Genomic DNA, 15112 nt, shown 5'->3' with positions numbered 1-15112 from the left:
ATTGGATGATGGGGAAAAAGACAATTTAGACACTGTAATTAAATGTTTTGACGAATACTTTGAGCCTAAAGTAAACACTGTTATTAATAGGTATACTTTCTTTAACCTCAGGCAAAAGTCCGACGAATCAGTTCAGTCATTTGTAACTAGTCTAAAAAATCAGGCAAAAAAATGTCAGTTCGGGGATCAGGAAGAAAGCCTTGTAAGAGATCTATTGATAATAGGGACTAAAGATGAAGCGTGTAAAGAAAGGTTGTTGATGACGAGTGATTTGAAACTTGATAAAGCAATTCACTACTGCACGGCTAGGGAGGAGAGTAAAAAACAAGTGCAACTAATGAAACTTGATTCACAACTTGACGAAACAACTAATGTAGGATCTAAAATTCATAACATTACTTTACCAAATTCGAGTAACATTACAAATAAAAGACAAGTTAAAGTCTGCTCTAAATGTTTAAAAACTCACAATTACAGAAATTGTCCTGCTTGGGGAAAGAAATGTATAAAATGCAAGAAATTTAATCACTTTGCAAACGCCTGTAAGGCCCAAAACATTCATAACATTGAATCTAATGAGGACATTGAACCTAATGAAGTGGGAATTAGTGGCGAGAGTCAGGACTTAAGTATTGAAACTATTGTTGTCAACACTGTAGACTCAAAACATAGTTGGTGTCAGAATATTACCGTAAATGGGGTTGACATATCTTTTAAGCTCGATACTGGCGCCGACGTCAATGTTATTCCTTACAAGCTTTATCAACAAATAGCTCCTGACGCTAACATGACGACTCCAGGTAAACGCCTCAAGTCTTATAGTGGGCATGACATCAAAGTTGTAGGTACTTGCCTTCTAAATTGTACACTGGGGGGTTCTAAAAGAAATTTTTTAGCAGAATTCTACATTGTGAATGAAGATGCCTGTCCCATATTAGGGCTTAAAACATGCCAAGAACTGAATCTCATTTCTAGAGTAAATGAAATAACTAAACCAAGTGAAAGTGTGTACGATAGGTTTTATGATGTATTTGGTGATGAGCTAGGAAAATTACCATTCGTTTATGATATAAAACTTGAAGATACCGCAGTTCCTAAAGTTATTCCTGCCAGAGCTATCCCTAAAGCTTTAAATGATACAGTTAGGGAAGAGATAAATAAAATGGTCAAAGACGGTATTTTAAGAGAGGTAAGCGAACCTACTGATTGGGTACATCCGATTGTAATAGCAAAGAAGCCAAATGGTAAAGTTAGAATTTGTATTGATCCAAGAACTCTTAATAAATATATAAAAAGGAAACACTACAAAATGGCGACGCTCCAAGAAATTTTCTCACAGTTGGATGGTGCAAGATACTTCAGTGTACTGGATGCTTCTTCAGCATTTCTACAGATACCGTTATCAGAGAATAGTTCTCGGTTATGCACCATTGCTACTCCTTTTGGCCGATTTAGTTATTGTAGACTACCTTTCGGATTGAATAGTTCCCCAGAGATTTTCCAAAAAGCAATGGACCATGTAACCTGTGGATTGGAGGGAGTGAGTGCATACATAGATGACGTCCTAGTGTTTGGTAACTCAAAAGAAGAACATGATGAAAGACTGGCTGCTTTCTTAGAAAAGGCAAGATATTTTGGACTTAAGCTGTCTAAAGAAAAAAGCCAGATTGGCCGTGAAAGTGTCCAATATCTAGGTCACAAACTTACTCCACAAGGTATTTCAATAACCGAATGCAAACTGAAGGCTATTCAGGACTACCCGAGCCCTAGGGATAAAAATGACCTCCAAAGATTTTTGGGAATGATTACATATGTAGGAAGGTTCATTGATAATCTATCTGATAAAACAGGACCACTATTACATATGTAGGAAGGTTCATTGATAATCTATCTGATAAAACAGGACCACTACGATTACTGATGAGCAAAAACAAGTCTTTTATATGGACAAGTATAGAACAAAAATGTTTTGAAGCATTAAAGGAGGAGATAACAAAGGTTCCTGTTTTGGCCTATTTTGATGGAAGAAAGAAGTCTACTTTGTCTGTAGATGCTAGCAAATTTGGCCTCGGGGCCGTTGTTTTTCAAAATGACCATCCTATCGGCTACAGCTCTTCAGCTTTAACAGCAACTCAGCAAAGGTACAGCCAGATTGAAAAAGAGCTTCTGGCAGTAGTAAATGGTTGTAAAAAGTTCCACTATTACCTATATGGAACAGACTTCACAATAGAGACAGATCACAAACCTCTACTTGGTCTTTTAAACAAACCTATAGCAAGTCTATCACCACGGCTTCAGAGAATGATGATGGAACTGATGAGATACAATTTTAAATTAGTTCACGTACCGGGAAAAAAAATGTTCATTGCAGACTCCCTGTCGAGAGCTCCAATAGATGAACATTTAAACACAAGTTATCTGGACAACGGAGCTGAGGTAGTTTACTCCCTGGCAGTTTTTGCTAATGACGATGTAGTAAATAGACATAAATATGCTACAGAAAGGGATGCCGCACTAAAGCAAGTACGTTTTTACATAGAACATGGATGGCCTGAACACAAACAAAATTGTGATGACAAAGCTCACCCTTTTTGGGAAAAAAGGTATCAATTACATTTATACGATGATCTGATATATATGGAAGACCGACTTGTTATTCCGAGTGAGCTGCGACCCGACATGCTGAGGCAACTACACGCTTCACACCAAGGAATTAATTCGTGCCAAAACAGAGCACAGATGGCTTGGTACTGGCCAGGAATGATGAGAGACATAAAAAACACAGTAGACCAATGTACAACATGCCAGGAATACCAAAGATCAAACCCAAAAGAACCTCTTAAACCATATCCAGTGCCAGAAATCCCATGGGAAGAAATTGGAGTTGATTTCTTCAAAATTAACAAAACCAATCACATGCTAGTGATTGACTATCATTCCAAATTTGTGGAAGTAAAGAAGATGAGTACAACAACAGCTGATTCAGTAACTGCAGGATTGACACAGATATTTAGATCTCATGGCCTGCCTAAGAAATTACACTCCGATAATGGCCCTCCGTTCGATAGCCACAAGTTTTCCACGTTCACAGAAAGGTATAAAATTGAGCATATAACTTCGTCTCCGTACTACCCAAAATCTAACGGGATGGTGGAGAGGGCTATACAAACTTTAAAGTCAATGCTGTCTAAAACGCTAAAGACCAAGGGAGATCCAAACCTGGCCATAATCGATTACAATAATACTCCTAAAGCTAATCTCAGAGCACCTGCTCAAATGCTAATGGGAAGACTACTAAAGACTGTTCTTCCTGCTACTAAAGATTCCATGAAACCACTCTTCCCTACCAATGAAACAGTTCTAAATTTGAAGCAAGCCCAAGAAAAACAAAAAACATATTATGACAGATCGGCTCATCTACTTCCAGAATTAAAGGAGGGCGAAGAAGTTTATGTCCAAAAGGGAACTCGAGAATGGGCAAAAGGAAAAGTTGTCAAGAAACACAAAAGCCCGAATTCCTATTTTGTACAAATGGACAGCGGAGCAGTTTTCAGAAGAAACCGGTGCCAACTGAGACAATTTAAAATGGAAAAGAAAAAAGATTGAAATTGAAAAAAAAGGACATGTGACATGTGACATTTATTCTGTCTTAAATCAGATGATGTAATATTTATTATTATTATTGTTTGTTGTGTTTATGTTAGTTTTGGAGTTTTTATGGTGAGTTCTATTAAAAACCAGTGTTCAGTACCAATAAATAAATATAATTTATGAAGCTTTATCATTATAGGTACTCTCGTTTTCCTGGAGAAGATTGCGTAAAATGCCATCTTGAGTGTGTCAGACAGACAGACAGACAGACAGACAGACAGACAGACAGAAATTTAGATGAGACTTGTTTCGGCTTCTTTAATGTATAAAACGTAAAAATAACCTAAAAATGTATGATTCTGAGCAATGTACAGACAAAACTCTAATTTTATTTATATAGATTATCAATGTTTTTTGGTTTCTTATAATATACTAGTACATAATTACCAAAACAAAATTTAAACTATCGAATTCTTCTGCAACAGTGTTGTCGTATTAAAATTTTGGAAACTTTGTTAGGAGAAGTAAGGATAACACAACTAACTCACCTAAAGAAAAAGTCCCAGCAAGTTAAAAGTACACAAAAAAGTATGTTTAATTAATTAGATAATTTAGATTAATTGATCAGAATGAAAAATGCAAATAAATTTTAGAATCTATTTTTTTTTTACATTTGAAGATATTTTTCAAAATAATATTAACCTTGTGTTTTTCATTGCAGGCAGGATGAGAAGTACACTCCCAGTTTTAGCGATATGCTGCTTGGCCGTTGCTCGATCTCAAAAGCAGGAGACTTGTTACGCTGATAATCCAAACCCTTATCTTAATTTTGGCACAAAGACAGCTTATGAACACGCCTATAACAAAAAGGGTATCCAGGCAGTACCAGGTATGTCTATATTCTATTACAGTTGTAGCGTGATAGCATTGAATTTGATTACGCCAGGAGACTTCTTGTAAAATCTGAAGCCATTTTAAGACGTTTTAACTCTGATTAAGTTTGAATGGGAACCTCGATAACAAGGGTCATGTTCATACTCATAGAATTGATTTTACCTCTAGTCCCATGTTATTGCAAACCTTTATATTATGATAACAAATCAACCTTGATCTTGATAACAAGTCTTTTTTAACAATTTCCATAAGAGTCTTGTTACTGAGGTTCTCCTGTAAATCTTTTCTCTTTGGAGTCAATTGCAATGTAAACTTTACTCTTCAGGTATGATTCCATACGTTGGGCAATGTATTGTTTTATTTGGACAAAATAATTTGCAAATTGGTTAAAGAACAAGAAATCAAAATCAAAATCTACATTTAGACATGACAAGTACATTAAAATTAATCTTTTGTTCTGTAAGGGGTTATGTTCAATCCATAGTCCACTAAAAAAACAAAACATTGATTTACAAACAGTCCCATACCTTAATAAAAATTTAAATTACATAAACTTATGGTTCGGTTTGTAAACATAGTATAAGAATTAAGAGAGATAAATTAGAGTTACATTACTCTGTACTGTTTTTTGTTTCACTTAAGAATATTTTGTTTTTGCATCCTATAACCTGATTTGTTATCAATAATGTTGAAATCAAATTGCTGATATCAAGCAGCATGTCAGTTTGTTTACAAACAGCAAACAATGACTGACAAAGTTTAAAAATTTCTTATCAGTTTGACAGCTTCTTGTTTATTACCATTTTATCTCTGTCTTCAATGCACGCTGCAAGCTGCAAAAAATGTTATATTATTTTGGTTCTAAAATTTGTAGATAATTTTGTTATGCATCTTTAGGGCCTTCATAACAATCAGTGTTTTATCCTGCCTATTACAGAAATCACCTTAAGCCCCTTAGTTTCTTTTATTTCTAGCTGATGTAGACACAAAAAAGACATGTATTTTTTACCTAAATGAAGATGGAGATTAAAAAAAATTACCTCTCGAATGTATCAGGTACAAGACCATGTGTAGATTGTTTTAAGGAGTGTGGTTTAAAACTGATTTGGGATTCGCAGTAAACTTCTGATAATACCTCGCGGCCGTGTAAACATCGTAACCAACTCCCGCAATTGAGAATGAGGCAAAAGTGTGACAATTTTCCACGGTCTGTTAGACATACCTTCCAGGATCGCAGCAATATATGAACATATCCCACGGTCGTGAGGAGATCATCATCGTCTTCCGCAAATGAGGCAAAATTCTGATCTTTTCCCTTGATCGAATATACATTATCATCGTCTTGCCCTATCACGATAAAATTCTGATCACCCCTCGCGGCTGTGAAGACATCATTATATCGTCCCCCGTGGTTGTTTGAGCATAGTAATCGCCTCCCGTGATTGCGGCAAAACTGTAATCCGTCTCCCACTTCTGCAACCATGTATAGATCATCGTCTTGCGCGAATGAGGCAAAATGCTGATCTTTTCCTGTGGTCATGTGGACATTATCATTGTCTTGCGAGATCCCGGCATCATTCTGATTATCCCTCGCGGCCGTGTAGAAATTATTATTGTATCTCCCGCAAACATAACCCACTGCGATTACTTGATGTACTGTAGACATCTTAATCGTCTCCCGCGGTCCTGTAGACATCGTAATCGTATCCCGCGGTCGAGAAGACATCATAATTGTTTCCCACGATTGCGGCAAAATGTTAAACATATCCTGCAATCGTGAGGCGATAATTATCGTCTTCCGTGATCGCGGCAATATTCTGATCATCCCTCACGGCTCTGTAGATATCATCATCGTCTTCTGTGATCACTAAAAATTCTGATAACCCCTAGCGGCTGTGTGAAGACATATTGTCGTCTCCCGCCGTCACGGATACGTCACCGTTGTCATTCGTGATGGTGGTAAATTGAAAATTCCAGGGGGATATACAAAATTCACGCATAATTTCCGGTTCAATAAACTCAAGAATAATTCCCGGATTTCCCGGTCGGTGGACACCCTGTATATATATTGCAAAGGGGCGCTACTGTTAGTTGTGCCTAGGGCGCTGACAGGGTCAAAAACGGGCCAGGAAAACATCCAAAAAAGTCAACCCAGTTTGGTTTTGTTCACTGATTATGTTGTTTCAGACTGCCAGCCAATCCAGTTATGGCTCATAGCAAGACACGGGACCCGGTGGCCGAGCGCAGACGACATTCCAGAGTTTTCACAACTTAACGACATAAAGAATCACATAATCTCAAACTACAATAATAACAGTAAGCATTGAGTTTAAATGGATTCATTTAGTTAAGATAAGCCATTACAATTAATGAAGAGACATAAGTTGTCGAGGAGTAGTGTTTCCAGAGAGTCTAGAAAGAGAGGTAACAACCACTCTCTCATTCATTCCAGCAAACAGTAACAAAATGCCTGATTTGAGTCGCAACTTAAAAGAACCATCCACCCTGTCAACCATATGTTAATGAAAGCATTTTGAGTTATGTTTGTAAAAACTATACAAATGAACTATACTCAAGGTAGAAGGTGAAGGTGTTATACACTTGATGATTAGCACATTAACCTTAAGGGTTGAAGAGGTTAAACGTGTACTTTATCATTCCAGAAGGCAGCCTGTGCATGAAGGATATAGAGAACCTGAAGGAATGGTCATTCAACATGTCCCCAGATCAGGGAGATATGTTGACCAAACAAGGCAGGCAGGATCTTTACCTGCTGGGAAAAAGGATCAGAAGCTACTTCCCAGAACTGCTCAACATCCCTTACTCGGCAGACAAGTTCGTGGTGAGTGTTATTATTAGAAAACTGGACATAATTATTACCAATTATTATAGGCCTGTCATAATCATTATAGGCTGATCCTGAAGAATCAGCTGGCTTTTCTTGACGATATCCATTTGTCAAGACATGAAGCCTTACTTATTTTTTCAGTATCAGTGGACGCAAACGTCTAATAATCTTAACTACACAATCCCTCACATTTTTGGTCTGATTCACCTGAACTATTTACTATCCTTTACTACTTCTAAAGACCTAGTTTACCTATCTAGCGTACTGAGTGTAGGAACGCTCTGATACTAAGACGACTCTGAAAGCACTGCCTCAAGCAGCGCCAAAAAATCAAATCATTTGTTTCTTTTCGGACGGCCCTTGTATTTATTGTGCATTTCGTATTAGGCGATAGTAATACGACAAGAGTTTTTGTGGGAAACAGTTGTAAACAAAGAATTGCTCGATAAATAAAGGCCATTTAGAGCAAACAACAATTTTATTCATTCATAAAATTACATAGAAAAGATTTTAATTTTAAAATACTAGCTACTTGGGATGTATAAAAAAATAAAATGAAAGCTCAATAGAGCAATGAGGGAATTGCGGCACCATATCTTCAAATTGAATGCTTCTAATTTTACGTCTAGTTCCCCGTAGCCTAAGCGAAACTGCTCGAATGATGGAAAGCTGGCTTTGGATCCTCAACCATCCGATAATTTGGGAGTATGGTTTTCTCCATTTTACAGCCAGGGCTTCGCTTGTTCTCCTCTGAAACGCTTCATATTCTTTGTGGGGGACTCCTTTTGTGGAACACATTAATGGTGTGAAGCTTCCTCTGATGTCTTCGGCTGCTTTGTCATATTTATTGTGTTTCTGAACGGCATGGTTTTGAGATATTGTTCCCCATTCTTGGTTGGCGTAAGAGGGAGCGTCAGCATTAACAATGCGATTATCAAAAAACGCTACTCTCTCAGCCTCAGGGCCGGATTTCCCAATAGGCCCGGTAGGCCCGGGCCTATGGGCGCAAGGTCTCAGAGGGCGCACGGCCGAGAGTAAATTTTTTTATACCTAGGCTATCTAAAAATCAAAATAAATAGTCATAGCTGATAAAAAAAAACTCCGAAGCATTGTGATTCTGAAGTTCATAAGAAGAAATAATTGTTAAGAAAATTTAAACTATTTTTCAGAATTACGCATCAATTTTGTTACGAAATTGGTAACGAACATTGGTTATACGGGAGTAGGCTGTAGGGATGTTGACGTTGACGAGCGCTCAAGGAATACGCATCGTATTGCCACTGCACTGCCACTATGCTGGCTGGCTCGGCACTACTGATCAGAGAGTGATTAGGGGCGCATGCGTGCTAGCATTGACTATGTGTACAGTCGTCAATGGTGCTAGACATTACCACCCTCACATCACAAAACAAAAGTTGTTAACTAATCTTTTAATTAGTTTACAACAATCTGCAGGATCAAGTTAAAATGTATAATAAGTTGTGTTGAATACTTAAACAACGACGAGTTTACCTTTAAAATAAACAAAAAAATATTAATTTAAGTTTGCATTAGATTTTAGAAAAAATCAATACCCTCCAAAGCACCATTAATGCTGTAATTTTCTCCTCAGACCTAAAGAATCGGTATGGTTGGCCGGAATATTGCTCTGTTTTGCTTTGGAAATATAACCTAGATGCAGTATGACCATAGATTAAATATAACTCAAGTCGTCTTCATATGACATTGTTATTTAAAACTTTTTTCATGTATAGTTCATGTTGGTGACACTGGACTTTAGTTTTGACGTAATGTTGTTTCTATTATTTTAGGGTTAGTTCTATGATGTGGGTTTTAATTTCTTGTAATATAAACAGGAGACGACCTATTTTTGAGGATTAGATCGTTTTATTTTGGATAAACTAGGTTCAAACATAGATAAAACATAAATAAACTTAAATAACAAGAATTGGTTTCAGCTAATCTAAAATTATGACAAATCTTCTAAAGGATTATGTTTAATCTATGGTATCACGTACTGTATGGAGTTCATGTTTTTGGGCCTGGAATTGGAATCAATGGCCATGTTTTCTTTTTGCAGGAATGCTCGGTGGGTTGAGTTGTTTTGTTTCAGTCCCACGCGGCCACAAACGTGAGCATTTATTAAAAGCATAAAATTGCTAAATTTGTTTAAAAACTTGCAATGATTCCAGCGAGGAGTGGTATTCAAGCAATTAACTTAGGCATATGGGCATGATATAGTTTTTAATAAAGGTTTGAAGGAAAGTAACTGTGACCAGACTAAAGGGCGGAAAATTATTTGGGCCTAGGGGCGCAAAAATGCTGAATCCGGCCCTGCTCAGCCTCCCAAATACCATTAACTTTAAAATCAGCTTTTAAAGTAGGCACATTGTTTGCGGGGTCAGCTTCTCTTATAATAGGCTCGACTTCAACCCCTTTCCAGGCCATATTTGCTATTGCAGCACAGTGGTCTCGATGTTGATCATGCCCATGTTTGATTAATCCTCCTTTTTTACAATTTAAAGCATGTGTAAGATTCATAGGTTGATCACAACCATCACATCGTACTGGTAAATTTCTTAGTGTGCGGCCATAGCGAATTGACAAAGCATCTCTGAATTGATCCGGGGACAAATCCATATGATTAGATGCACATGGTGTCACAGTTAACCATTGGCTAGTATTCCCTGCTACAATTCTAATTATTGGCTTCTTTTGAGTTTCAGGAAGTAATTGCATAATTCGTTCATTATTTGCTTTAGCCAAAGTGTCTTTTTCTAGTTTTCTCTTCTTTTTTACATCTTGTAGAGTTGATACATGATCATTAATCTTTAATGGTTGTCCATTTTTGATGGCTAATATTAATTTTTCTGTGCACTGATTTGATGTTTTAAATGAAATACCATCGTTCTTTGTCGGGTCCTGAATATTTAAGCCTCCAAAACAAGTAGGGAGAGAGAACAAGTCATGTTCAAGTTCAGAAATCTCTTGTTCGAAAAGGTTGGGAGTGAAATGGCGATGTATGGCAGTTTTTAAATCTTTGTATTCTTCACTAAATCCCTCTGTTACTCTTTGGAGAAATGCCCATTCATTTTGTAATGACTTTGTAAAGGCAATATACGCTGCTTGAGGACTTTTATGTGCAGCTATGCCAAATTTCTTTATACAATCAACCCATTTTTTTACTTTTTCTTTCACGAATTCCTTCTTTTCTTCTGAGCTACCAAACCCCCTAAAAACCTGTACGATGTTACAATTTCCACTTGTAGGTCTCTGAAAATTTCTTCTGCTTTTTCTTTATATTCAGGTTTTATTATCAAGACACTTTTCTTGGGTTCTGGGTAATACCCCCATTTTGGCCCTTCAACACGTAAAGTGTTAAACCATTCTCTAACTTTAAGTGTTTCACCGAAACATTCAGAATCATCAGCGTACCAGTTTTCAAGGCCATTTTATTTATTTTTTAAGCTACAAATTCGTCATCTTCATGGATAAGCTAAACAAAATTTTATCTCCCACAACACTTTAGTGTAATTTGGTTTGGACTGAAAAGATGTTCTTTTACAGTTTCGACACACCAACACATCTCGTACCAAGGAGAGTGCAGAGTACTTTTACCGAGGAGTGTTTGGGATGAGTTTCGAAGACCAGGTTCCCACCCTCCCCGCACCCATTGAGGATGATCGTCTCATATATGTAAGTTTACCGAAACGTTAAACAAGTTTATACCTTTGAGTTCCAACAGCTGATCTATGGACACAAGAGTAACATAATAACATTTCTACCTACAGCAGTATATGCGAGAATAAAATTACTGAAAAGAGTTGACAGCTAATAGAAATTTGTCTGGTTTTGAAACCTGTCCTTTTCACACATAAGTCCGAGATTCTTATTACTACGTTAGCAACAACCCCATTTTTAATGAGGTTTAAGACATAATGATGACTTAAATGGAAAGGAATATGTTTGTAACAGCCTCAATCAGCTCTCATGGAAAATAATCAAATAGTAACAAAAAGTAAAAACTTTCAGCCTTATAACAACTGCCCAACTTGGGACGCCCAGAGCTCAAGTGCGAAAGAGGAAAAGGCCAAGTTTGACAAGAGCGAGTGGATGAACAACGTTATCTACAGCGTCAGCCAGCGTCTCGGCTTTGACTACAACCTCACAAAAGGTAGGTTGACTGTGACAGTAAGAAACATGATTGGTAAATTTGATTTTGCAGAACTTTGCTGTTGGAAGTGAGTCTAAATGTTTTCCACTAAATTATTGCGCACAGGTTCCGTCACAGTTGCTAAAATGTCTGCAATATTTTGACATTGACATGTCTGCGATTAGGCAATATTGTCAGGTGTTAGTTAATTTATATGTATTAATAGTTATTTATGTATTAGTAGAAAGTAAAATATTGTGCTACAGTGATAAAGAATGATCTTTAAAATAGTTACAGTAGGTGGCTTGAATGAAGACTACTACACCTTAATTAAAGTTATTAGAAACATTTATGGATTGGCTGGGAAGCTGAGTGGTATAAGTGCTCGCCTGACAATCAAAAGGTCGCCGGTTCGATCCTGAGAAAAGTCAGTAGATTTTTATGGTTCCAAACTGAACCCAGCTGTTCCTAATCATTGGGCTTTAAATAACTGATTCTGGCTAATGAATCAGCTGATATAAGTCAGTAAACAAAGCTACACAGATCATTTCACAAGATTCTACACTCATGATTCATTCATATTTGGGTTGAAATATGCATTTAGGTGGCGTCCCCATCTTAGTAATAGACTAGCTGTGTGCCCGTTCTACGTACGGGGATCTTATAGTAGTCAGTTGAATGTGACAAAAATCAGACAATGTTGGGTTTTTGGACATTGGTAATTTTATTTCTTAAGTAGGTAGGCCATGTATTCTATGGAAAAGTACTGGTATCAAGGATCGTCGTCGAAAAGGTTGTTAGATGAATAAATAGGTAGGCGTACGTACCCAAGAGATGGGCTAAAGGCCTATTGGCTGCATGGTCCAGCGATTGCATTACACGGTGAGTAGAAACAGAAAGTGACACATTGGAAAAGCGAGTTTAGCATCATCCGTAAACCTCTGTTACAATCACCCACTGCAGTTGTAATTTTTTACTTTACACTTTCCACAATCGCCATTGAAGCGCCGTCAATGAGTGGAAACCTTGTTTGTAAGCTATTGGCGACGATCATTAAATGTCCCAGCCATATACAACACTGATTCAAAGGTCTTTTTTCTGGTTATCAAAACTCAAGAACAATTTTATACACAAAGAATTTCTGGTTCCTGACCTGGATGATGCCTAGTCATTTAATTTCGTTTACGTTTACACTATGATATTGCACTTGCGATTAATTAAATCCATTTATGTAAGAAAAACGTTTTTAATCTCACTTGGTTGGGATTTGTTTTCAAAACGTGATTCGAAATGGTTGCGGTATTTGTAAACAACATTTGTAAACATATCAGTGACAGCTAGAAAAATATCATCTTGATCCGAACAGCTGTTCGTTATTTCATAGACGATTATGTGATAAAAATTGAACAAAAATTTGACAAAAATCGCACAAAACTGCATTTTTGAACGTCCGTAATTTTATTAACAAAGTAGTGAGGCCATATTTTAATCACTAAAGACACTCTCGCCAATCCAGTGAATACATTAAAATGACTTGGATCTTGATAGGTACTATCTCGTTTTTACGGAGAAGATTGCGTAAAATGCCATCTTGAGTGTTACAGAAAGACAGAAAGACAGACAGACAGACAGAAATAGAGATAAGACTCGTTTCTGCTTCTTTAATGTATAAAACGTAAAAATAACCTAAAAATATATAATTCTGAGCAATGTACAGACAAAACTCTAATTTTGTTTATATAGATATCATATTTTATAGATTTTGCTTGCATTTTAAAATCAGTTCACAAAAACATTTACTGAACATATTAAATCTTAATTGGTTATCTAAAAGTGGTGCTTCTAGGTGTCAAACAAGGTAGGTGTAGTAACTCATTTAAGATAAAAATACATTGTCAAGATGTTTAAACTGTCTTTAGGAAATATTCCGAAAGAGAATAAAATTTCCTACAATTTACTATTATGCATTTCATGAAAATATTCAGTAAAGGCAGCCAAAAATTGCCAGAATGAAATAAAAAATTGAAAATCCCTATTTTTATGTCTATTGTCTACATTGAAAACAGAAATTTTCACATATTTTTATTTTGAGGCAATTTTCGGCTGCCTTTAATGAGTATTTTCAAGAAATGCATAATAGCAAATTGTAGGAAATTTTAATCTCTTTCGAAATCTTTCCTTCCACTTTGGTCGATTTCCTCACCATTTAAAAGTTATTTCCAAAAACGTCAAGCAACCTCAAAGTTTTAGTGGTGAAAAAAGTTGGAGATTACTTTTTAACTTTGGACAATTAAATCTACAGCTCTACTGGATCAATTTTGTTAAATAATGTGTCTTTGGAAGACATAAACTCGTTTGAGTTGCTTTTTCATTTGATGTGTGTTTTTAGCAGTAAGTTTAATAGTCTAAAAGTTATAAAACGTTAAAACAAGGCTATTCATTTTGAATCACCCGGTATTTACGGTATTGATGTTGCTTTTAAGATGTAACTACAGCCCTAACAAATAATGTTATTTTACTAACTCTAAAAGTTTGTATTGCTGGAACAGTTTAAATAAACTACAAACTGTGTTCCAGATAATGTTAAGGATATTTACGATGGCTGCCGTTATCAGAAGGCGTGGAACGTCACAGGTACATCTCCCTGGTGTGCAGCATTCACTAAGGAGGAATTGCAGGTCTTTAAATTAAATCTATAGGGTTAAGATTAAAATCCAATATGGAGATTTTGTTAAAAAAATTAAAATATGGCTTACGATAACTGAAACTATTTTCTAAACTCTAAATTTACAAAAAAGCCAATAAGTAAGTAAAAATTGACAATATACTAATTACAAAAATTTTGGTTAGGAAACTATCATTTTGTCTTTCAAATAATGAAGGTTGTTATGAGTTGGTCATATTAAACAAATTTTCAAAGTTTAAATAATTATACTGAAAAAAAATACTAGAGCCAATTATTAAGAGCGAACAATCACAGCTAAAGTTACAAGAAACAGTTATAAGTACTTTTCGAAGACTTGTGACAGAAGCCAAAGTTATATATTTAAAAAATATAAATATGTTGTATATAAAAAAAATGTTAAATAGGTGTTGGAGTATGGAGAAGATGTGAAATACTTTTACAAATCTGGCCCAGGGAAACCCATGAACATGCGGCTGGCTTGTCCATTGGTTAAGGATTTGTACACAAGATTCAGGTTAGGATGAGAAATTAACTCTTAACCATTCTTTCAATTGTGAGTATAACTCCGACTTTGATTTATCTGTGTATCCATGTATTAGTTAACTCTGAGTTACTAATTACTTTTTAGACAGTGACACACATTTCGGGCATTTTGAAGTGAGTCTATAATGACTGGATGAAAGTCCAGTGTTGTGCATTGTGTAAATTCCTTATGATCTAAAATCAGCTGTTTTCTTAGTCTAGACTGCCGCTTAAAATAACTCATGTTAAGTTTGAACCTCTTAAAGTCTCTTAGAAGCTATTTACGATTGAATTGGCTACCTTTTAAATAAAAAACAAGCACCTTTAACCGATCGGTTATCCTACCAGTTACTCTGTACAATAAATAAGAGTTACAAGAACATTTGTTTATCTAAATTATCTTCTTATAGACCCTTTG

General features: G+C 36.1%; 2 protein-coding genes across 2 annotated transcripts in view; both read left to right on the top strand.

Moving 5' to 3' along the window:
* LOC128999922 (multiple inositol polyphosphate phosphatase 1-like) overlaps positions 1–15112 on the top strand; it is a 35931-nt gene that overhangs the window by 15045 nt on the left and 5774 nt on the right. The window contains exons 3-9 of the mRNA XM_054426706.1: positions 4313–4480; positions 6673–6801; positions 7149–7327; positions 10901–11029; positions 11366–11507; positions 14064–14164; positions 14577–14686. Of these exons, the coding sequence (XP_054282681.1) occupies positions 4318–4480; positions 6673–6801; positions 7149–7327; positions 10901–11029; positions 11366–11507; positions 14064–14164; positions 14577–14686 (953 nt within the window). The 5' untranslated portion in view covers positions 4313–4317. The remainder of the gene's footprint in view (positions 1–4312; positions 4481–6672; positions 6802–7148; positions 7328–10900; positions 11030–11365; positions 11508–14063; positions 14165–14576; positions 14687–15112) is intronic.
* LOC129000292 (uncharacterized protein K02A2.6-like) lies at positions 1310–3606 on the top strand. Its single transcript, XM_054427253.1, has 2 exons — positions 1310–1715; positions 1976–3606. The coding sequence occupies exons 1-2, from the start codon at positions 1310–1312 to the stop codon at positions 3604–3606; spliced, it is 2037 nt and encodes a 678-aa protein (XP_054283228.1).

This window comes from Macrosteles quadrilineatus, unplaced genomic scaffold, assembly GCF_028750875.1.
Source record: "Macrosteles quadrilineatus isolate MER2022 unplaced genomic scaffold, UCM_ALF_1.0 Scaffold_8__2_contigs__length_117827958, whole genome shotgun sequence".
Lineage (NCBI taxonomy): Eukaryota > Metazoa > Arthropoda > Insecta > Hemiptera > Cicadellidae > Macrosteles > Macrosteles quadrilineatus.
Note: the sequence above shows the minus strand (reverse complement) of the source record. Positions and strands in the feature narration are given on the sequence as shown.

Excerpts from the sequence above, each read along its gene's own strand:
- LOC129000292 (XM_054427253.1), top strand. The coding sequence starts at position 1,310 with ATGGCGACGCTCCAAGAAATTTTCTCACAGTTGGATGGTGCAAGATAC. Across the intron at positions 1,716-1,975 it reads TCACAAACTTACTCCACAAG|CATTAAAGGAGGAGATAACA; the intron begins GTATTTCAATAA and ends AATGTTTTGAAG.